We start from the raw sequence: 24658 nt of genomic DNA on the forward strand, positions 1-24658 counted from the left end.
AACGAAAGTAAGTAATCTCGCGATTCTTGTTCCCGCCACTTCCGCCACCGCCGTCGCTTGAAAGAGGAAGAAAAAAAGTGAACGAGTACAAGCGGATTATCTGTCGGCGAACACCCATTGACATCCGCAAACTGCAGTTATAACTATACCGTTCGCCAATGCATATATTTGCTTTTTAACCTTTAAGTGTGTAGCTCAGCATATATGCGATCTCTCGCTTATCACAAATGTACGTATATACTTATGTAAACGTAATTATTATATATGCTCGAGAATATCTAGATTAAATCTCTAAATTTGAGGCGAAGCCAGTAAGGGGAGGATTTTAAACTCGCGTACGTGACAAAATTAAATTATTAATTATGTAAATATTTTAAATAATATAGCAAAATATATATATATTAATAAATATATTAATTAATTTATATTTTTAATGTATACGTGAGTGTGCGTGTCCAGCTTTGCAAATTTACGCAGAATACAACTGGATTATTTTAATGTAACAGATTAATTTTCGGTAATAGTGGAAAGTGCTGCGGGGGTACTATGTTTATAAATCCATGCACGTATATTCTACCGCAAATAAACGTACACGACGATCACGTTCTGCTAAAACCTCCCGCGGCCGCGCGCGAGCTTTGCAAACATCTCGATATTACAACGTCGCGACATGCGCGAGCAAAATAAACGTACATACGCTGAAACAAATCTAGCGGGAATGTAATTTCGAACAATCGATAGGAAAACCCGTGGAACCGCGCGATGTCGCGTAACATCGGCGGGGACAAGTATAAGCGCGGTCGTCGCGGCGTGACGGCAAACTTTGGGGAGGCCGCGAGTTATTAATTTAATTATGTATGCAAAATTCAATTCTTTCTCGTTAAAATGCTCGCTAAATATTAATCGATCGAACGTCAAACGCCGTTCGAATTATCGCCGGCCGGCGCGGGCGAGAGGAGGGCAATTAAGTGGCCAAATATTATTCCATCGTAAACACATTGGACACGCGCATTCCGTCGCGTATAATGGGAAGAGCGTCGTTGTGTGTGTGAAATCACATAAATACTTTCTCGATCAAATGAAGCAGGGATCGCTCTTCAAACAGACGTCGGATTTAATGTGAAAAATGAGACGACAATCTATATCGAGATTCAGAATGCAAAGAACGGGATGTGCTCTGTTTTTCTCATTAGTCCCGGTCCACAATAGATGTTTTAAGCCCTAAGCCTTAAGAACGTGTTCAATCACAGTTGAATTTGAGGAGAATAATTGACTGTGCGTGGTCAATTTCTTAGGGCTTAGAGCGTTAAACACCTATTGTAGACTGGGACTTATCGATCTTCTGATAAACCTGATATATTTTTGCTGACTGTTATTTATTAGCTAATTATTAGCATCTTTTAAATAATAACTCAGTTTTTTATAAAAAGAAAGATATGATTGACGCCTCTTTTGTAACTGCAATATTTTGTAGATATCTATTAAAGTAAAATTTTCAATACCTAATACGTTGGCAATTATTCGTTATGTTTTATATTTCAATGTTTTATTCATTATACGTACGTACTGCAATTGTACGTACTGCAATCATGCAATATATAAGAACATATACAATATTCAATACCATCATTTGCAAAACGCAGAAGACCCGTTTTTGTTGCATGTCGTTACGTCAATTTTTCGTGAAGTTACACTGTTACATTGTTTTGAAAATCGGATGGGCGTGCGCCATAAATACATAAAAGAGCAAAAATATGCTGCGCATATTTTTTGCTTGTAATTCGACAGATTTGTTATTTAAAAAACAGGTGCAAAAACATGCGAGGTGCTTTTTGAAACATGATAGTACGCTGACATCGAGAGGACGCGCGCGCTGGACATGCAATTTCACCACTAAATCGTAATCGTCGATATAATCGTAATATTTTTGCGTAGAAAAACCGCCGCGAAACAATTTTGGACTGGTTTAAAAGCTAAAAGTCTAACGCTTCCACGCGAGCACAATTAGGTTTTGCTTTTCAAGAGAGAATCAAAATATTTAACGGTTTGTATATTAATTTTACGCTAAATATTCTATTTTGTACGTTCCGGACTAATTAATACTAAATTTTCAATATCTCATCGCTTAAATCTTTAAGATTTGGAAGCAAAAGATATTAAAGCTTTTTATATATGCATTATCTCTCACAAAATCGTAATTTAAATGCATGTATGCAATGTGTAAATGTATGGTGTGTCCGCAGTGTGTATTGAGCTCGGGTGTGTGGGGGTTCGTTAAGCCCAAAATGATTGTGCGGATCGGTAATCCTTGCGGAGGTCCGGGATATCGCGAGCTACGATCAAGAGTCGTCGTTGATGCTATACGACGCCGGGAATCGATTCCCGGACTATCGTTATCACAGCCATGATTGACGTCAAATGTAAATGACTAAGTATTATACGCAGCACATGTTATTCATATTTATTCATTCGCCGCGCATTGCTCGCAATATTCCGATTATGTTAAATTTTTAAAATTATTATATAATATCATAGTAAGTCTCGACTCTCTCTCTCTCTTTCATAGTTATAATAATATTAAGTTATTACTATATAACAAGTTTTTTAGAGTAATATTTTTAGTAATTTAATAATTTTATAGTAATTATAAATGTAAAGTAATTTAATTGGCATAAGATCGCGATTTGCAATTTAATTAGAAAAATTCGGATGCAAAACTAAATATGTGCGATTTGCAAAAAGTTCTAATATTCCTGCTATGTTTCTAAAAGAATTTGAAGCACGTACAAGCGTCAAAAGCGATACGTGTAAACTTTGAGTGATCCTTTAGTTTGTGTAAAAAAATGATTAAAATAAAAAAAAAATAACTCACCGGCCGATGCGCAACAGCGGAGTTGTAAGTTGTAGCCCTGCGATGATCTGTAACATAGAAATATTTTTACATTAAAGCAGTGCAAGTGTCCAAGAAAATAAATATAGGTATACTTGAAGTACACAATTATTATATCGCGCCCGTTAAATTTCTAAAACGTTTTAACAGATATGTTTGATTTTAAGATGCACACAAGTGCATATTTCCGCGCATTAACTCGTTCGCGCGAAAAATCGAGCAAGTAATATCACGACCGTGCGAATAAGAGAGACGCGATCGACGTTCGCGACGTAACGTCTCTTGTCGCACATATGCCGGAGATCGAACTCCGAAATTGCGAAAGAGTGGAACCTCAAAAGGAGTTCGAGTGGCGGAATCTGCCATCCGCCACTGCAGGGCTGACAGGACAGCAAAATAATAAAGCAGAATAACAACTAACAACTACTCACCTCACGGTTGCTCCGCCGTTGCCCGATGCCTCCCAGGCCGCCTTCTCCTCTCCTCGATCCTCCTCCGTTGGTCCATTGTCGCACTCACTCGCGACGCGACGACGTTCACGAGCGAAAATGCCGAAAATCGACTATATATCGTCACTTATGATCGCGCGACACCGAAAGCACGGCACTCCCGGTTTTAATCTCGCGACGCGGCGCGTATACTTAATTACACGGCGACGGAAGAATTACGTCGCGGTCGGAGAAACTACGAACGAAACTATACGGTCGCAGGTAGACGCGACAAGTGAAGCGAAGATGGCGGGCGCGGAGAAAAATTCGTAAATCGCGCGGCCAACTTCACTCGCCAGGTGCAATGTCGCACGATACGATGAAATATGAGGCTAAATCCGTTAATAGATACTGTCGCTAATTAAACACTCGCGGCTCGCGGCGTCACTCGATTCAGGGTCCACTCGTATTCTTTATCCGTGTTCCGGAAACGACGGACGAGACACGGCCATTTCATTCCGAAATCGCGTGAGACGACGCCGACGCGAGCGAGACGCGAATCTAGTTGACGGTTGAGAAAAGCGAAATTAATCGTCCGAAAGAATGTAATCGAATGCGTAATCCTCGGCATCCGTATATCCGCGAGGCGCACGAATTAGATGAACATTCGCTGTATCACAGTTTTTCGCAAGCTAAACAATCGGACCCGGCGATGTGTATTTTACTCCGCGATATATGCGATACGGGACTCACGGGAGCACTGGAGCAGGAGCGCGGCAGTAACGACGTCAGAACGGGCCACAAGCGCCGCGGTAAACATGAGTAGTGTAGTGGGGACAGTGCGCGGTCGCCGCGGTCGGTTAGTTCGGTATGCCGGGTATGCGTATATAAAGCCTACCCCTCTCTATTCCCACTGTTCATGTTACCGCGGCGCCCGCGGCCCGTTCTGATGTCGTTGCTCGCGGATCGCATCGCGGAGTAATATATACGAATCGCCATGCAGGCCCGATTATTCAGATTACAGAAAACTGCGATACACCGAATGTTCGTTTAGGTCGGTTCTACAATCAGTCGTATGTCGGAGTCGGATGTCATCGGAACGTAACCGATGGTCCATTGTGAAAAATTCTTTTACGAAAAAGAAATTATCTCATTGGACCATCGGATGGCTGCGTTCCGAACCGACCAATCACAGTTCATTATTCTCCTCGCGCTCGAAGAATAATCGACCGTGATTGATCTATTTTCTTACGGCCTTACGCGTATGACTAAAACTTTGTTACGTGCAATGGCCTTAATAGAGAATTTGCCGATAATTGTAAACTTGGAAATCGAAAACACGAAATATAAATACACGGATCGCAGAATCGAACAAAACAACCGCGGGGCATGGCATATCGATTATTTATTAATAATACAGTTTTACACGTTTTGTGAGTTTGCTGTGTATCGCATGGGAAATATGAAATTTTAATTTCACATTTTTGATTAATTAACCGCGGTTATATTTGCCGCGCCCGGTACCGCGCGAATACCGAACTGAAGTTGTCCTCGAAGTCCGCCATCTTTGAACGTTTCGTCGCCACTCGGCCACTCGCCACTCGCCATTCGCCAATCATTAACGGAACGCGGTGGACACGGGTTGGATCGTCTCCGGTCTCCGGGCGTCGGCGTCGCGACGCGTTTAAGTGGTAAGCAATAAAACACATATGTTAATCCAATATTCATCGCAATAAGGAATAATGCGATATTATTGCGTCACAGATTCGGCGTTGGTACGTTAACGCGCGCATTTCGCGAGACTCGCTCGGCCGAAGAATCTGTCGCGCGAACGGTCGACAAAGCGAAACGCTTTTCTCTTTCTAGACGTGCGTCGCGTCGTCGCAAGGTATCGCGGGTATCTACATATAATTTCAATTTACATATTCAGCTTGCGTTATATGGCGAGATAACAGTCGCGTTGGAAGGCGGGCATGTACTATATATTTATTGCTCGAAAATGCGGAAAATGCGTGAGCGCGAAGCTACAGGAGCAACAGGTCGCGGCGTCGCCGCCGTCAAGCTGACCGCGTACGAATCCATCTTCCGCCATCTTAGATGCGTTCCGTCGAACGTGCCGTGTGCCGTGGTCGCCGTGGTCTCGCGCGCTCTTCTCTACCGTGCTGTCGCGACATAATAAAGTGTGCCTCCGCCGGGCGCCGCGTCGTGCGCGTCGCCGGCGTCGCGTGCAAGGTGCAAGGTGCAAGTACAAGTAGTCTTAAATATCGAGAGTGTCGTACGAAGTGCCGCGCGAGTATGTGTGCTAGTGATTACACTTAATTAACTAACGTGTTTTCGCAAATAGATACATCAGTGCCGCGAAGAGGCGAGGGAGCGGGAGAAGGCCAAAGAGATACCGGGACACCGGGTGACGGTGGAGCAATCGCGAGGTGAGCACACTCCATAACCTGTTTCGATGTTTATTCTGTTGAAATGTTGATGGGAACAATCATTCGTTTGCGCAGTGCATTTCAAATCGCTGTGCAATATACAAAATATTTTAAATTATGTCTTAAGATTCTTCAAAGCACTTAGCAAAATATGTATTTATAATATATTTCATGTTAACAAGTACGTATAAAATACTTCAAATTGCCAATTCAATCAAAATTGCCAGTACATGAATACTTTCTTCATCAAAACGAAAATGTATTTTCTACGTATATAAAACTCCTTTTAAATCGCGTACTTATATATATAATTAACTATTCAAATCCTCATTGAAAGAAAGAAAAACAGTTTGCGTGTAAAATTTATTAATATATTGCCAAATTTATTACTACACATTTATTTTATTACACGCATTAATCAAATTGCGTCAAATTATGGGATACTATAACAATTCCATTATAGAACTCTCAATTGAATAAAATTAATCGTTTTAGACAACGATTCCACAAAACTGACAAAACAATCGTTTTATGCTAACGAGTCCACGTAATATAAAGCATAAAATTTGCGACAGTAGCTTATTCATTGAAATGTAAGGAATAAAATATCTGGCTCGGAAGTCACGAATAATTTTATCTATTGTATTTTTTGATACGGGACGAGATACGGGAGATATAATATAGCTCAATAATGGGAGAATATATATGTTGATCTCGTTGTACAAATAACAGTGACGGAGATGCCACTGTTTTTATTATACGGGAAAATTGTACAATATTTTTATCGTGCAATAATTTGAAAAACGGTAATTGTCATCGATCCTTTGCCGAAATTATCGGAGGCAATCCCCGAAAGATGCGGGATTCTTTTCTTCCTGCGGCGGGTTCTTTGCTTAACTTCGTGGATCGATCCTGTGGGATTTGACAAAAGCAGGGTGTTTTGAGGTCGCTCTCCACCATGAGAATCGTTCTTTTTTTGTGATGTTTACCAATCAACGTGCCATGCGTCTGTGAAGATGGCACGCTGATTGGTAGACGACATTCTACGAATTTTAAAAAAAATACTAAAAGGTCTAATAGCACTTTTCATAGTTCTACAACCGATAAAAATTAGAAAGATTTCCTCATTTCTCATATTAAAAAATCGAAATTGAAAAAATGTGCTAACCTCTCGCGAATCTAACACGACACTCTTGTTTCTAAAGAAGCAAAACGCGTTGAATATTATAATATTTGACAAGAGTTCTCGATAGTTATATTCGAGTGTTTCACACATATATACAGAGTTTCAGATATTCCACCAATTAACAATTTTTTAACAATTTTTATATCCGCGCGCAGCACGATACTTATTGTTAGTGAAAATGTGTCGTGCTGATGATTTTCCGCAGTTCTAACGATTATTTCCGATAGTTAGAGTTCTATGCTTTAGAATTAGTTTTAAAAAGAGTTTCGGGGATTATCTATTTTTAAAACAATTTTTAACAGAGTTGTTTTTCACTAACAATAAGTATCGTGCTGGACGTAACTCTTTTAGAACCAAGTACTGTCGAAAATAATCTCGTTAGAACTGCGGAAAATCATCAACATGACACATTACTAACAATAAGTGTCGACAGTGTCGTGCTGCTGAGCGCGGATATAAAAAATTGTTATTTCGTGGAGTATATCGATCTGAAATTATACATATGTGCGAAATTCGAATAGAACTATCGGAAACTCTTGTCAAATGTTACAATATTCAATGTATTTTGGTACTTTAGAGCAGAAATGTCGTACTAGAATCACGCGAAGTTAGCATGACATTTTTTCAATTTCGATTTTTTAATATAAGAAACTCGTTTAAATTTTTATCAGGAACTGTAGGAACTGTAGAACTCTGAAAAGTGCTATTAAAAGTCTTAGTATTTTTTTGAAATTTGTAGAATGTTGTGCCAACTTCACAAACGTGCGTGCACGTGGCCAAAGGGTGGCCATGATCAAAGGGGCTTCGATTTAGCTAAATCGTCGAGCTAATTATCATTCATTAAACGTCATAATAACGCGATCGTTTCATAAGGCCTATAACACACGTCGGTAATCGCAGTATTATTTCCTGCGAGGAACATAAATTAATAAATTTATTAACGAGTTTTTTAGTCGCGGTTGCTTGTTATTTAACGCTTAATAAGCTTCATAATTGTAAACGAATAATTAACAATTGCCTGCCGCATAATTAATTGTCATTTATGAACATACCTATTACACACAGCTAATAATTTTGTGTCTGGTACAAAAATCGTGAATTCTGTATTATACGCATTTCCGACATTTTTGAGGAATTTGTTATTTATAAAATTAAATGTATAAGCAGCTTGATTATATATTTTGTATAATAATATTGTATTTGTAACATTGTATTTTGATGAAATTTATATCGTATTGTAAAATAAGTCATGTGAAAAATAATGAATTATGCACAGACAAAAATTGAATAACACATGTGCAAAGAAAAGACTGCCGATTACAAACGGCGGGAATGGCGAAAAGTCTTTACGGTTTGTTTTCACTGAATAAAAGTTCGAGACCTTAAAATTAAAAGTGTAGCCTAATAATTTATAAAAATGTATGATCAAGTCAACCAAAGTATATCCGACTGCAACGATGTTCGGTGATAAAATCGAGCAGTTTATATAAAAAGATACAATTTCTTGCATATATTTCTGACGATAATAAAATAATACGATAATAAATGATTGACAATAATAAAAAGTGTAACAAAAAATCTAATTAATATAAAGTATCAATTTCGCGATAATTATTCTCTATTAATGAAATAAATTTATTATTTTTGGACTTATAACAAAGTAACGCTTCCATTAGAAGGATCTTTTGATTCATTTCAGTTAAAGATAAGAAGACGGCCAATGTGTGGTCAATCGATCACAGCAATCAAACATTTGCGGATGTTATACACATTTAGTTTGTCTTGATTTAATCAGGAATTTGGCGGAGTGTTTATTTGGCTCTCTGAAAGTTACTGATATAGCGGTAATATTATTAAGATAAACATTATTAACGTAATATAGATAAATATATATATAAATAGCTATGACAAAATTGGCTTCTTAAAGTTATAGATAATTTAAACAGAAATTTAATTTTATCAGCTATAAATCTGTGTTTTTTTTAATGCGTTCTAAAGCGGAAGATTCATTGAAAGCGTAGATATGAAAACAGTGGAGAAATTTATAAAGAATGCATTTTAAAATTTACTCGCGAAGCGTTGCAAGCTATAATTCTCAGTGTAAATCATACAAAATACTGGACGAATCGATATGACACGCGAAGATGTATATCGCTTATCAGGAAGCGTACAATCCGGAATATAGTTGCTCGAAATGTGTTGAATTGTGAAAATCATAATAATTCAGTCTGGAACGTTGGAAATCCCCGGCGGCATTAAGTTGAAATAAGAGGGACGACGAGGAAGAAATATAAATGTAAATATTAATACAGAGAGAAGAGAGTTGGGCTACTATGGATCTTAAGAGCCGAGGGGAGACTTCCTCCACGAGCTTGCTTCCCTAGCCTCTTTCGTTCGCTCAAATATTTAATGGATTCGGCTAGATCCACTCTTAGCTTTAGGTATATTCGTGTAACTTTCCTTATATGTGTGCAGATTGAGTTCGTGTGCCGTCCAATTTATATACGCACATATACATACGCTATACGCTTGCGTGATTCTGCGCACGGAAGCTCGAACTACATCCTTAGAAGTTGTAGTCCGATTCACATTTCTCTCTGGTGAAATTACTTTTGCAATAAGGTAGAATGCATTTTTCAACGATAAGTCAAATTACATTGAACAATATGCAATTCTTATATAAAACGAGAAAATATTATATTGAAAAATGTCACGGATGGAGCAAGATGAAATATATTCTTAAGTCATAAATCTCTAAAAGTTTCAATCAAACTTTTACTGATTTATTGCTAAAAAATGGTGAGAAAATAGAAAAATAGGATACAGTTATATAGAGACATAATTATATGAGATTTGGGACTCTCTTTCTCTCTTTGTGCTCTTTTTATACAATTTCTTTAATATATAAAATAAGAATTTGTAAATTATATTACCTTCTATTGATCATGTTGCGCAGTTTGTGGTATTATTGCATGCTAGGCAACTCCTTTCCACGAACTTAATGACATTTCGTTCGTACATCGAGCATCAATGTCGTCGCATCGACGAGTCGTCAATAAATATTAAATCACTCCGTCAATCCACTCCGCGAAGCATCTGTTTGCGCGTAAGCGCGAGGGCGGCGCGGTTCCACGAAAGAAAGAGCGAAGGAAACGAAAAACGCTCTTTAATTATTTGCGATCGGCTCGGCGGCGCGGGCGCGGCGAGTCCCGCGGGTGTGTCCCGCCGCCGGAGTTCGACGGAGAGTTAATTAATCCCGCGGTATAATTAAAGCGCCGTTTTGTCGAGCATCGCGGAGGGCAGGACGGAAGAAGGGGGACCAGAGGAATGGTCCGCTCTCTGGAAGTTAAACTCTACGAAGATCAAATTGTGAATCCCGAGGCTGCGAACTGTCCGGCGAGGGACTCTCGCCAGAGCTGAGGGTGGAAAGGAAGTGGACTCTGCGACACACGACAGGGATAGCCGGGGACCGATTTAATTAAATTCTAACGCTTTCGGACAACGCGCGCGAGCGAGCGGCGTCGTCGATCACGCGCCGATATCTCCGACCTTTCCCCACCCGGGATCACACGGGGCACGAGGAGGAATCGGCGCGGGTGATCTGGACCGACAGGCGAGGTCATTCGAAATTATTTCTTTCGTCGTTACGTTGCCTTCGCCCTTTCGTGTGTCGGGCTTAAAGCTCGTCAGTGACGATATTGCGTGCTAACGAAGCCAGGACCCGGGGATACGAAGTCGCGAACACGAACCGTCGGGGAGGGTGGGTACCATACGATTACGATGAAATTTCATGACTCCAAGTGGATTGAAAAGTTTTTGATGTTATTGGACGCCGAACGTCAATTTCGTCGTTGTTTGCCGAGTCGTGGCCGTTAATCGGCACTTTGTCGTCACGTCGATAACGAGCTCGATAGAATTACGAGCGACAAAGGTTTCCGGTATTATTTCGAAATTATATCCGTAAATCCGATTCGTTTCACGTCGCGGTACACGTCGCGAAAATATTTATACGTTCTATGAAGAAACTTTATTCCCGATTTTTCTACGTTATACGCACCACCAAGCGTTAATATAAAATGGATTGCTGATTTTTATTTTTCTGCATTATATACAATCCTCGTGAATAAGTTATTGAAACTGAAAAGTTCTCCCTTCTATTTCATATTTTTATACCTTGATATAAGTTTGTCGCTACAAAACAGATGTTTTTCACTCAATATCTGGTAATATAACTAAATACAAATTTAAATAATCACTCATCAATTCTTTCATTTATTATCCTAATAATAATAATTATACATTTATATTTTCTACATATTACAGGATCCTCTAACCCCTTAGGTATTAATAGTAATTCTTACAAAATCCCTTTCCATATTTATTTTTCATATAAAGATATTTTAGGATTTATATTGTTTTTATCAATTTTCTCAATTTTAATTTTTCAATACCCTTATATTTTCAGTGACCCAGATAACTTTACCCCCGCTAATCCCATAATTACACCTATCATCCATTTTCAAAATTTTTTTAAAAATATTTATAATAGACAAGTGTTGCGTGCGCGAGCGTTTATAAAATAAAGCATCTGTTCTGCTATTCTTGCAAAAATATTATGCATATTTAAAATAACCAGTGTTTGTGTAAAATATTTATTATTCGATCTGCCATATGTCTTTGAAAATTCACAAATGACGATGAGGGTATGACAAAGGTGAACATATTATAAATGTGCGCAAGGTCCTTGGTTGAAGCGTTTCCATGGAGATATATCATTGTGGTTGGCCTATTTTCAACCATGAGGACGTACTCGGTGGCCGCAAATATTTGCTAATTACAGTGTAACGTCGTCTATAACTGCAAAAGCTGTATCTAGTGATTACTGCCAGCATCGCTTTTGATCTCAAACGTTATCGACGATCACGCGGAATATGTTCAATAATCGTTCGAGCATCCTCTCGATATCGCGTCGAATAGCGGGCGTGCACCTTTGCGCGATTTTTCAATCAGAGGCAATATTCCGGCAGTAGCGCAAAACCGGATAAACCGTTGGAAAAAAAAGCGCGCAAGTGGATAGTTTTTTCCCCCGTGCAATCCGCGGACGACGCACATTCCCTCGCTATTTTCGCAGCCCGCGCCCTGCCGCCCGCGTGTCATTTTCGCGATGTTTATCCGGCCATCTATTTTTGGCGACATAATTTACACCTTACACCGGGACACGCAATGCGTACGCATGCATACGCACTGTTTTTCTAGCAATCCGTCACACGTACGTGCATAATACGCGTTCCGTATACGCGATATAGGTGACTGGCCGCATAGGCGCAAGCGCGACCAGACTCGCCGTCGAAAACGATGGACGTACAGTCGCTCGGCACTCAGTCGAGCACCGACGTCGTCGACGACGGCGTCGTCTTCTCCCTTGCGCCAGGACGCCACCCTAATCTCCGTCATCGCGCACCGCAGTGCCATGTGATCGTCTCGCCGTTCGAGAACGCGCTCGATTATGAACGACTTATGACAACACACGCGCGAACGAGACACTGAAGACGCTGACAATTGTTGAAACTCGCTTTTCTCTATATGTACCATACATGTGGATGGAAGAAATTTTTTCCACAATGATCTCTTATGACGATTACAAAGCGCGCTGAATTTTTGCGAGCGCGGCAATCGAGAGACTCTTAAATATATCTCGAGGGGTGGCGTGGCGCGAGAAATGGCAGGGCACGTCCGTGGATGGAACCACGTGCGAGCAGTCGGTGTCGAAGCGAACGATAGGTGTTGAAGTTGAAACTAACTAACTTGATTAGGCAGGTGCGTGGTACGTACGGAGCATGTAAGACAATGCGGTGGTGTGGTGGTCCTTGCGGTCTCCTGCGGCGCAACATTTTCGTCCTCCTGTTTCTGATCGGCTGCAGCGATGGCTATTTTAATATATTCATCAGCCATTCCCAGGTCATGAAGCTTTTAGGTATGTAAGACTCGATGTCGACAAATGTGAGAAGGAAGTAGAGGGAACTAAATAAATAGTCACCAGGACGAATTAAAATATGTAGAAATTAGATTTTATTTTACTCTATAAATCTGCATAAAATTAATCAAATTTGTAAAAGTAATATTAAGAAAAATACGTCTGAAAGAGTAAATATGGAAAAAAGAAAAGTACTTGCATACAAATTGCATAATTTATTTACGTTTATATTTGATTCATACTGGTGCCTATTGTGTTTGTGATACAACGTGAAATTTTACAAATATGCAAATTTTTTGTTCGAATGAACATAGGTTTAGCAATCTGTTTAATTTTTTTAATATCAAGATTGGAATATATATATATATATATATATATATATGATTTGAAATGTTGAATGTAATAAAAAATTTTATGCATTTTGTTTGAATATAGTCCTATTTGGATTCAACATCCATTGAAGCGAAGTTTTAGCACTTTTCAGTGCGATTCAATTAACTAATAAAAAATAACTTTGATAAAAATAATCTTTGCTATACTTAAGTTTGTGCATTACAAATAGAAATTATCTATTTAAAATTTATTACAAGCAAGTTTGCTAACACAAAGACATACTCATCCGACATTGATTGCAGAGCAACTTTAATTATACTTGATTTATTAATAGAACAATCTATTATATATCTTCTTGCGAGCAATATCTTTTTCTCGTGACACCGTGTCATCCTAACTCCACCCGTTAATTGCAAAAGTGTTAAAATCCTCGTCCCGTCCTGCCCGGCGTTATACTTTTTCCATTCAATCTAAACTCTCACGTACATTTCCGCATGGCGAGTAAACATGAAAATTTCCTCTCCCGCGACTTGTTAACAGGTCCCATTACAATTGCACGTCGGGCGCGGTATTTTCTGAAGGTAAACGAAAACCGGCGAACGCGCGAAAAAAGGTTGCCCAGAGAGACTCTGCGAAACCGGACGATTTATTATGTTGTCGCACTGTCGGTGTTTGTGCGTGTGAAGTCGACCAACAATAAAAATCACTTTAAACATATAATATAAACAAAAGAAGATAAATGAAGAGTGACGTAGCGGGAAGGTTAAGAGGATTATAATTTTAGTATAAAAAAATCAAGCATTTCTCAAAATTAACAGACGTACGACATGTTAAGAATAATATAGATTTTTATACATAATTAGCTTGGAATTTTGATATATATTATCAGCAATAATCCTGATTTATGCGAGGAAAAATCCTCGAGTTTCATGTATCTCATAACGAATTCTGTCGATTAAATATAAAAAACAAGGTTCTAAAAATATATATAGAACATTTCCGTTATACAAAAATTGATAGTTTCTCGTTTGAATTAGGATCTTAATTGATTAAAATAAATAAGGACTGTCAATATCTTTTATTATCTCGGAACAAACATCAAAGGTACATATATGCATAACATAAGCATAATAATGTTAATTAGCATCGCGCGGAATACTCTCTTTCCGCTTTTACGATTATAATCGCCGTTGTGACTGTGTTACCCCCCTTGTACCTTATCTAATTCCGCCTCTTTAGCGTTCGCATCGTTCTACATCCCTCCAGGGTGCAATTAACGCGATTGTAACGCGTCGCGAGGGAAAAATTCTTTCGCGCGAGATTCTCGTTGCGGCACGGTTTTAACGAACGCGGGCGGAAAAACTTGAGGTCACGTGGCGCCGTGGCGGTATATCGGGGGATGGTTTTACACCGGTTTGTGGCATCGCGAGCGACGGCGGCGGCGAAATCGCGGGACGGGCCGGTGAAAGAGCGAATTAGCGTCGGGACCGTTTATGGCGAGTGTGCGGAGTGTCATTTCAGCAATTTGCGGCATGAGCCACTCGTTTTTATGGTCGCCGGCCATATACCGGGTCGAAGTCGACGTCCGCGCGCGCACATATGTGCACCTAGAAAGTCTCCGTTCCACTGTTCCATTCGATATCACTTTCCGGCTTCGTGATTCATGTATCGCGCGCGTGATTGCGCCGCACCACCGTGGACCAGACGTTCTCCGCGCGACGTCGGTCGATTGGGTCGGAGGGCTCGATGAGGACCACGGTCGGCCGGGCGAACGTTGGTGGGCGGCCAGGGGAGGAAAAAAAAAGTGGGATCGCCGTATTTACGAGCGACCGGCGGCTCGTGACTCTTCGAAAATCGAGGCAATCCCGGCGGTCGCGACACTCCGAATGGCAGAGCGATCTGACACGTTCCGCTGGGTGCGTGTGCCATGCCGTGCTGCAGCGGTATAGATTGCGCTACGGCACTTTCGTACATTTCGCGTTAATCGCGAAATATGGCACGTCGGCGAGTGTGCGAAAAAAAATGGGGAAAAGAGATGCACGCAGAAGTAAATTCGTTCGCGAACTGAAAGCGCGCCGCGGGTCGGCGAAGTTTAACGTATTTTTTTTTTTTAATTTGTTGGTTTATCCGGCACAGTCCGCATTTGGCGATGAATAATTGCGCATTTATTCGCTGGAAATGGGAGTAGAGAAAGTGGAATAATATCGAAATGCGCGGCAAGTAGATATGAAATATTTACGATAAATTCAAGTTTCGCAATATATACCGATATTATAGATTATATTAGATTAGTTCGGCTTTTGGTAACTTTGGAAATATATAATTGAATTTCGCCAGAATTATGCGAGTAGTATGAGGATATATTTGAGATAAATGAAGATAAACTTTTCTATCAGAAAAATTTGTACGACAGCATCGCATTTCTCTCTCTCTTTCTTATCTTTAAAAAACTACGGGGGGAGGATTACTCTTTAATTATTATACATACATATTTGTTTATTAACTTTATTTAAAATTAATGCAATCTTTTTTATTCTACGCAACTTTTACTAATTCATGCAAATCGGTTATAGAAGCGAAACATTTTGTTGACGGTTGGTTAAAGTTAACTGTTTCATCTTATAGTTTATACAACATCGAGCAAATTTAACAAAAAGAACGGTGGCTCTGTACCTTAAACGAGTCTATTTTTCAAGTGGCCCCGAGCGGCCCACGGATCTCTAGATACAGGGTAATCTTCGTCACATTTCGGATTCTGTCGTTGGGGGATGGAGGAGCGGGGGGGGGGACGATGGGAAAGTGAAAGGGTTGCTCCTGAGAGGAGGTAAGCGGTGGGGCAAGTTTCGTCGCCGGGGCTCTCGAAAGTCACTTAACTTAGATTGCACGAGCGAAATGACTTTACTTCCCCGGAAAACTTCGTTCCGTTGGAAAGGCATCTCTTCTCTGCGAGTAACCAAAAAAAAAAAAGAGAAAGAGATAGAAAAAAAAGGAGCGGGGAATAAGGATGAAGAGAGAAAGGCTGACAGAGATGGAGAGAAAAGGCAGAGTGTGTGCGCGAGAAAGGCGGTTGAAGGTGGTGTGTTACGTAGAGATGGAGGGACGCGGGGGGAGTAGAGCGAAGGAGAGAAAATACTCACCGCCACCTTCCGCGTACACGCCCTCCCGTTTCCACGCTCTGCGAGGACGAAGATACGAGTCGACTATTACCTGACACCTCCGTGCGGATTCAGCATTTACTTCCGCCGTCGAGTTCAGAACGTTTACACGGGGGTTTGCTCTGATTGGGCAGGGGATTTCTCACCGTGTGATGAAAGGCGCGGGATGAGCTCGCGCTTTGAAGTAATATCCTTATTCCTCGAATGGAGTTGTTTCTCGGCAACCTGGATTTACTACCGAAATTGCTTCGCGCTAGTCAACTGGTCTCTCACGGCTTCAACGGTGTTAGAGTATCGAGTTTTCCTCCTCGACGAAGTTATCCGAAGGCAATGTCTGAGGGCATAAGTCTAATTTACGTCTGTTTGTACGACAAGAAAAATTAAGTGAATGGCGAGTTTAAAAATCGAAAGACAATACAGAATATAATTAATAGCGAGAGCTGCTCTGAATTTACGTAAATATATAGGCAAGTTGTTTTTAATTCAGAAATATTAATTGGACCGTGGTGATGTGGATGTTCGCACATTGTCTCTATCTTGCGTATATAGGTATACAGATTTTGGGGAATCACATGCTGCGCGCAATAAGCATCATCAGGGACTCCGGAATTGTTTCCCTCTCCTAGAATTGATTTTTAATTTACCCTCGAACACACACGCACACACACACTATGCACTCTCGTTGCAATCGTCTCCGTATGTTTGTCCTGTCTGGACCACGAAACGCTCCGACAAACAACCGACAACATGTTCATTGCCGTCGACTATCGGACTAGCTCGTGAAACGACCCTTGTCGATTCCCCAGGCTCCAGCCGCGTTGCTGGAAACGACACGAGAAAATCGATTATTCCGCAAGAACACCCATTAAAAAAAAAAGTATTACACGGAAAGATTATCGCGCAGATTCATGAAGTACCTTGCATATCCATGAACATTTTTTTTAACGTTTAACGTTCATCACTTTTGCGTTGCTCCAATTTAATATGTATTATTCATTAATTATATTTTATCAATTGTGTGTACACATTAGTGTGGTTTTATACATTTAATTTTTAATAAACTTGGAATTGATTTTCTATACTTATTTTAAAGATGTATTATTTAAAAAATCTATATCGGCCGCATTTCTGATGCAAAGATATAAAAATCATCCACGAGTAATAACGCGCGACATATTCCGCACATAATCGATCTAATTTCTTTATGCGATTTCGGCGTTTTTTTTTCAAACTTGAAGGAATTATAGGGCGTCCAATTTTCCCATCCGTTGAACAAATTGCTTCCACTCTAGAACAATTTCTTTCGCTTCTGGTTTCCCTCATCCAGGTTTATCTAGTTACCGGTCACGAGCAATCCGCTACTAATTTCTCCTATTAGATGCACGTTGTCCGGTGTCGCGTCACATGATCTTCTCTTTTCAGACTTATTTATTTAATATGAAATATTACACTCTATAATAGTTTACTTAGTTTAGAAGATTATATTACAATGTTGTTGGGAGAGACGAAAAATATTAATAACGACACATTCCGTTTCTTTATGTTAAAAAAAAAAATAAAAGAGAGATCTTCCGAAACAATTATTTAAACTTTGTTTCGGTTCGAATAATGTGTTTCCGTATTACCTGTCATTACAGTGTTACACTATGAGATATTGAAGAAAATCTTTCTCTTCCTCAAAAATTTCGATTTTTAAAATATTTATACGTAATGTGTGTCGAGCATACGCGAACACAATGCCCGACCGTATCAATTTCGAGCGCGGGCGCTGGCTGGTGGCAAGGTGGAGGAACAGCGTTAGCCTAAATTGCACAGTAGTTTGCCGACGGGTAGATCCGACCATACGATAACGTAAACCGCCCATGGTTTATAGCCGCGCGAGCGAACGCTCCCGCGTGCGCTCGTATTCACGCATACTCGCGCGATCCGCGATTGAACGTGCAGCCCGCACGATTGCCGTGTGCGTGTACGCTGTAGGAGCAGACTGTGTGTCTCTTTAGCCGCCGCGTTACTGCAAAGCCCTTGATCCAGCGATAATAGATTAATTAATACGTCTTTCCTGTAATTGACGGCATTTACGCCGTCGCGTTTCCGTCTTTCGCAAGTGCGACAAATTGGGAAAGGGTTTGAGCTGATAAGCACGTCGACGGTGAGGATGGATGTGGCGTCTCCACGGGGAGTGCGAGATTTTTTTTTCTTTTCTCAATTTACTAAGAACTTAACGGAACTTGCGACGAATTGGGAGATTTTTACGAAATACAATTGTTCTTCGAGAAACGGACATTAGCGAGCCTTTTACGCACGATCCATTTGACGTCGGGTGTAGACGCCACATATACATCACAGTTAATTTGTCGGCTAGCAAGTATGCAGCTGATTTGCAATCCGATTCACGAGCGCGCCAACCGCCGCGCCGCGTCGGCCTGCCGATGCCGGCCGGCTTGCACAGGAATTGATATGACCGTACAAACGTCGACGTTCGCGATATGCAGGCTTCTCCATATCCACGATTTCGTACATATTTATATACACGCGTCTCGCCCGTGCACCGGCAGACACGTGTGATTTACGCAAACGCGCGAAGATGCGCCGACGAAAATTTATCTTCCGACGCGCCATTGATGTACCTATATAGCTAAAGCATATTGCATTTTACGGTTTATACATTACATACACTTATGCATATGTGTATATACTTTACATATTGATGTTCTGGGATAAGTTAATAGAATATCTATATAAGAACGAGAGCAATAGGCCATTAAAACATATTTTAATTCTGTGCAAATAGATCGATTAATCATAATCTTGCTTTAAAAATAGAATCATATAATTTTCGAGATGTTTAAACGTTGGGAGAACGGCATGTTGCGACAAAAACATAATTCTTATTAAAATGTTCGCACAAAGTAAATCTATTTTAAAAATGAACATTTTATAATAGTTGGTTGTATTTTTACATTTTTTTTTCAAATATTTATGTAAATGATTGCTTTTCGCCATATTTTCTGTTTTCTATCCATGCGGCGTTAGATCCATTTTATGCATTTGCGCCGCAACTATATTAATCTTTATTTTTTCGTCGGATGCTTGAAAGATTTCTATATTGATTCGAGAACTCATCGTTCCGTACGTGACGTATGGTACGTGTCAAATGCATCGTGCACGCATCACGTACGAAGTGGTCTCATAGGATATTCGTAGGGACACAGCGCAAATAGTATAGGATATAGAGGTGTTGGCTACGTGTATTCGCCCTGGCACTTGCACATTAGTACCGCTTCGCCTATATACGTCGATATCCGTGCATACGTGGTTAAACATTTGTATATGCAGCTAGGGTCAAATCCGTTCGTATTAATTGGCAAACATTAAACTCGTTATGTGTATTCGAGCCTCACACACGTAACGCGAGCGATGAAATGTTATTTCAAGCCGGTGAAAACGCATCTGATAAAAAAAAAAAAAAAAAGTACATCGCGCTCTTGATGTGTCGTAATATTTAATTATAGTCCATCGTTTTTGAATATTTTCGAATACTTTGATCCTATTTTTATCGGCGCTCTCTAAATTCGTGTGTCGAAATGTATATACAAATGTTTCTATTTTCTTCTTCATTGTGTATTATAATTTACTTATATAACGCAGAATACTCTCTTTTCAATATTCTTATATCGTACGCGCGCCCGCGCGTGCACGACGTATATATCGTATTTACTTTTTCAAAGCGCGTTAGAGTATTTTTATAAATATTTCCATCGCGATGCCTGGTGTGCGCGCGCGCGGCACGATGGATGCACCTAAAACAAGGATGCAATTCGAAAAATAAAGAACACGCTTTTACGCTCTATATGTACACACATGCACATATCGCTGTATGACGTTAAGCGTTGACATCGTTATACGTACAAATCGGACGTGTACACGTCGATTGATGGGATCGATAATGTAACAAAAAGCGTGACGTTGTATATCGTTGTCGTGCGCCGCCCATACCATAAATTTGGCGTCATTTAATTCCTTCGTTTAATCGGATGACGTGGTACACGAGCATTTCGACAGGAACAAATTTGCGAAGCAAAGCGCCAGAATATACACGTCGTGTTGCGGGTATATACGCGTTTTCCAAGTCGAGGCTTTTTCTCGGGTTCACCGTTCGATTCCGAATATCGACGATTCGCGTTCGCAATGATTTCGCGAAATTATTCTAATGCAAATCGTCGGGATTCGCTGTATATACGCATTTGTCACGTTCGAGAGAGCGCGAAGAGAGGAAGAGAAACCAAAGCGGGAGCGGCGAGAAGGAAGAACGAGAGGGAAAAATGCACAGTGAGAGAGCTTTTTGATGGCAGCGCAAATGAAAATGCGCAGAAAATCGCCGGGACGGTCGTCTCTGCCAGCTCTGCTTTCTGGCGGTTGCATATATCGCGCATACCTGCAGTACCTGTCGAAACCTATCACTGTATGAAATCTTCCTGTAGGTGCGATAGTCCGTTCCGCCGCGACCAATGGAAATTGCTCGTGATTCCCGAACATTTTTTACACCCCCGTTTCCTCCCCGTTGTCCGGATCCCGCCTGCCGTTTTATTCTTTTCGCGTATCCCTCGGTCTCTCCGCGTAGATAACATCGTATCGTTCGCCTCCACATTGTAAATCACGCGGTATCGGTGATGCCGCGTCGGCTTTTCGATATTTTATTGGGGTATGATTTAAACGGATATTAAACATGCAAATGTAAATTCCTTCGTTGTGTATTCTCTTTACCCCGTGTATACGTATTACAAGATTCCCACGTGTATATAGAGGGTAGAGACATTAAAAAATTAAAGAATTAAATAAAATGAATAACAAATACGATGCAAGCTATATACTGAAAACTCGATCGGCTCTTTAGTAAACTCGGATCTCGGTTCGAATTTTATATTATGCGAGAAGATCGTTTATCCCGAGGTTTATCCATTTCAGTAATTTATTGCGCATTTATGTACACGTTATTCACGTTTAGTCTGGCAAATCGTAAATGCGCATGTTGATAAAAACCACCGGTACTAGAAGAATTAATATCGATTGTACACCGAATGAATATTCAGCGTGTGATTGGGACCCCACAATGTTGCTGCGGGTCCACATCCTAATGAGCGTTGCACATTCCATCGTCATCAATTATCCTAATTGACAATTAGTCGCCAGACATCATGAGATATCAAGAATGGAAAATGTGGCATTAAATCGATAGCGATAAAATGTAAAACATACAACATCGTTCCTCATATACAAATAAATTTATAAATCTTGTATTTTTTGACAGATTTACATTTATGTAAATTAATATAAGACTCTTCGTAAACAGTTATAAATGCTTACGTGAACGTTAATGTTTATCCCGGCCCCTTGTACTATTTCTACATTTTCTTAATAGTTTCATTTTTTACCACATAAATAAAAAAATATTAAATATATATACTGAAAAAAGTTTAGGTTTAGGTATGTTAAAAAGTCTATATTTATTTCAATTGGAAGATTGAGCATACTCATTAGCTTTATTGCTTTATATTTAAACTCGACGTGCAGTTTCGTGATTCAAATTTTGGTTAGGTTAATGAGATACAATTCAATATTGAATAGCTTCGATAAATAATGTATCTGTAGGCACGTATATAGCCAGAAATTGAATTTTAAAAAGTAGTTATTCGGATTTACGGAAATAGCGAGGAACAGTGGTTGCGTGCAAGTAGTACGATAAGTGAAAAGGTCGACAACACTGTAAAAGGAACGTTTTCTATGAAAATTACATTCTTGAAATTGTCGTGTATAAAAGAGAGAGAGAGGGAGGGGGGGGAAAAGAAATGAGCTTGAGCAAGATTAAAACTTGTAACAGAACTTGTATCATTAAAACTGTAGTACAGAATAATATAACACAACGTCAGTTTCTTTTTAGATCTGTTCCTATTTAGATATAATATATAAAAAATGTTCGTATTTTCTTAATTCTATTTAAAAAGTATGCGATAAATCCTTAAAAGATTCTAAAAAAGAATTCTAAATAGTTGCTATATCTAATTTAATTTTATGCAGCATTATACTTTTAACATCATGACAATATATTTAGAGATTTATAAAAATTTAAAGAGTTTATATAGAAAGAAGTATCGGGCATAACATACATAAAGTGCATGCGAGTTTAGGAATATATTCGTATATTTCTGAAGGAATAAATACATGGCAATGAGAGACTCTCTCGCGTATAATATGTAATAACTTCGTTTGAAACTACCTGGTTAATTCTGCAGTTTGAGGAGGTATTTACCGTTATTAACAAAGTGAGAACGTTAGTTTGAAGAGTCAGGTCAATGCGTTGGGGATATTAACGAAATCGATTTTCGATTTGACATGGCGGTGCCTGGATTGAAACTTCATAACGCGAACAATCGACAACTTGGCACACGGTGTTACACGCTGTTCGTGATAGATATGTATTATAATTGCGGCACAGATTCGCTTTGACGTAGTAGGCAGTGAATTTGTTTTACATATATATAATTAAAGATGACGAAACAAGTTATAAAAATCGGATTATCTAACTCAGGTATTGCCGCCGTCCTCAACAATACGTTTCATAAACGCTTTATAATCAATGCTGATTATTGAAAAACACAAATAAGATAAATCTCGTAACTTTACATAATTTAAATTTACATAACTGTTTTGTTTGTTTGACGAACTGTTTATCCGGAATTCTTCTGTTTCTGTTACATAATAGGGGTAAAGAGTACAGTTGTTGACCACTCTACAATGATTGGCAACATCTTAAAAAAATTAAAAATTATAAAAAAAGAATAATTATAATATTTTTGAACTTATAATTAAAAACATTTTAATATATATAGTATTTCTTTAATATTATTTCATAATATATTTAATTTTTACCTCTATATTAGACAAACTGTCCGCGATAGGGATTTTGAGCTAATTCTCTCGACGATTGCGATTCCGATAGGGTTCTCGATCTGTATTTCAAACAATAAAATTCATTCGCGAAATTAATATCGCCAACGAGACGACGCAAACTTTTTCATACGATTGCGAGACCGTTCCATTTGACGATTTAATTAGCATTCTCTGGCAGCGTCGGAACTCCCGCTTTTCTTTTTCTATAGCTTGCTTGGGCCAGTCTCGTCGGAGAAGAGCAAAAATTTTTCCGTTGGATGTTCCCCCAATTAAAAATTCCGGACAGCTGAGCGCGCCTAATTATCGCTCGTGCACGAACAGCCGCGGAGCGAAGTTCTTAATCAGCGATGGTTAATTGAGAAGCTGCGGTAGCGATCGACCAATTCCTACGAACAAAACCACTTCTGCGGAAGCACTTTATGCGTATGCACCGCTGTCTCGTTTTTTTCCTCTCTTCAGGCTGCGTCCTTTATTTTTCACAAGAAAGGAAAGTAAAGAATAGATCGTGAGAGAGAATCGAAAATTCTGCCCTCTCATAGCCTGCCTTCGCGAACCGAGAGCCATTTTTTGCCAGCTAATTGTTCAGTTTCAGGGGTTCGCTCTTCTTATTTAGAATATTCTTTGATCGATTTGAGATTGAGCTTTCTTTAATAAAAAATTGGAATATCTTTCTTCAACTTCTATCAGTAAATATTCATATAAAAACGTTCATTAATTTATTTCAATCGCAAAACTGCGTTGCCTCGCGAAATCAGGAAACTTCTTAGGAATCGTGCACTTGTATATATTTAACTGTAACGAAAACTCGCTGTTTTCAATATTATATTATTTCTGTATTTTTAAGCAAACCCGATTGCAATTTTTAAGGCAATCTGTCGACGAAAGCAGGTTCGGTGAACTTATACAATTAGAGCATTCTGTATGTTCCATGCATGTCTTCCTGCAGCAAATTATGCAAACTCGCGGAGATGGCCGGCCGATTGTAAAGTAGAATGTCGCATGGGAAAGTAATCAAGTTTCAGTCCTGTTAAATCCTGCAATGAATGTGCATTCCGAGGAGCGTCATCCGAGGCAGACCGGGGGATGGGGGGGGTGGGGTGGGAGAAAGGAGACAGCGGTTGGGAAAGGGCGTGAAAGGAAAGCATGGAGAGGAAGTACCGTCACTCGAGGGCGATTAACGATCGCTGATAAAACGCCTGATGGTAGGCGAGTTAGAGAGATTGACTGCTTTCGCAATAACGCCAGGATAGCATTAGCAATCTAGTTTATTAATTTGCTCGCTACTTTAGAGGAATGCGTTAATTAATCGGCGTGT

General features: G+C 39.7%; 1 protein-coding gene across 3 annotated transcripts in view; it reads left to right on the forward strand.

Annotated features, from left to right (window-relative positions):
- Window positions 1-4948: 4948 nt before the first annotated feature.
- The window catches only part of LOC143895110 (tyrosine-protein kinase Dnt), a 77941-nt gene continuing 58231 nt past the window's right edge, over window positions 4949-24658 (forward strand). Inside the window, exons 1-2 of one of the 3 annotated variants that reach the window (XM_077401947.1) lie at window positions 4949-5009; window positions 5663-5747. Coding sequence is in view for 1 of the 3 variants with exons in the window: in XM_077401946.1 (XP_077258072.1) it covers window positions 12781-12907 (127 nt within the window). In the remaining 2 variants the exon portion in view is untranslated. Of the gene's footprint in view, window positions 5010-5649; window positions 5748-12318; window positions 12908-24658 lie in introns of those variants that run through there. The other 2 variants (XM_077401948.1, XM_077401946.1) reach the window with 2 other exon arrangements.

This window comes from Temnothorax americanus, unplaced genomic scaffold, assembly GCF_048541705.1.
Source record: "Temnothorax americanus isolate GAGA-0224 unplaced genomic scaffold, ASM4854170v1 Scaffold15, whole genome shotgun sequence".
In the NCBI taxonomy this organism is placed as follows: domain Eukaryota; kingdom Metazoa; phylum Arthropoda; class Insecta; order Hymenoptera; family Formicidae; genus Temnothorax; species Temnothorax americanus.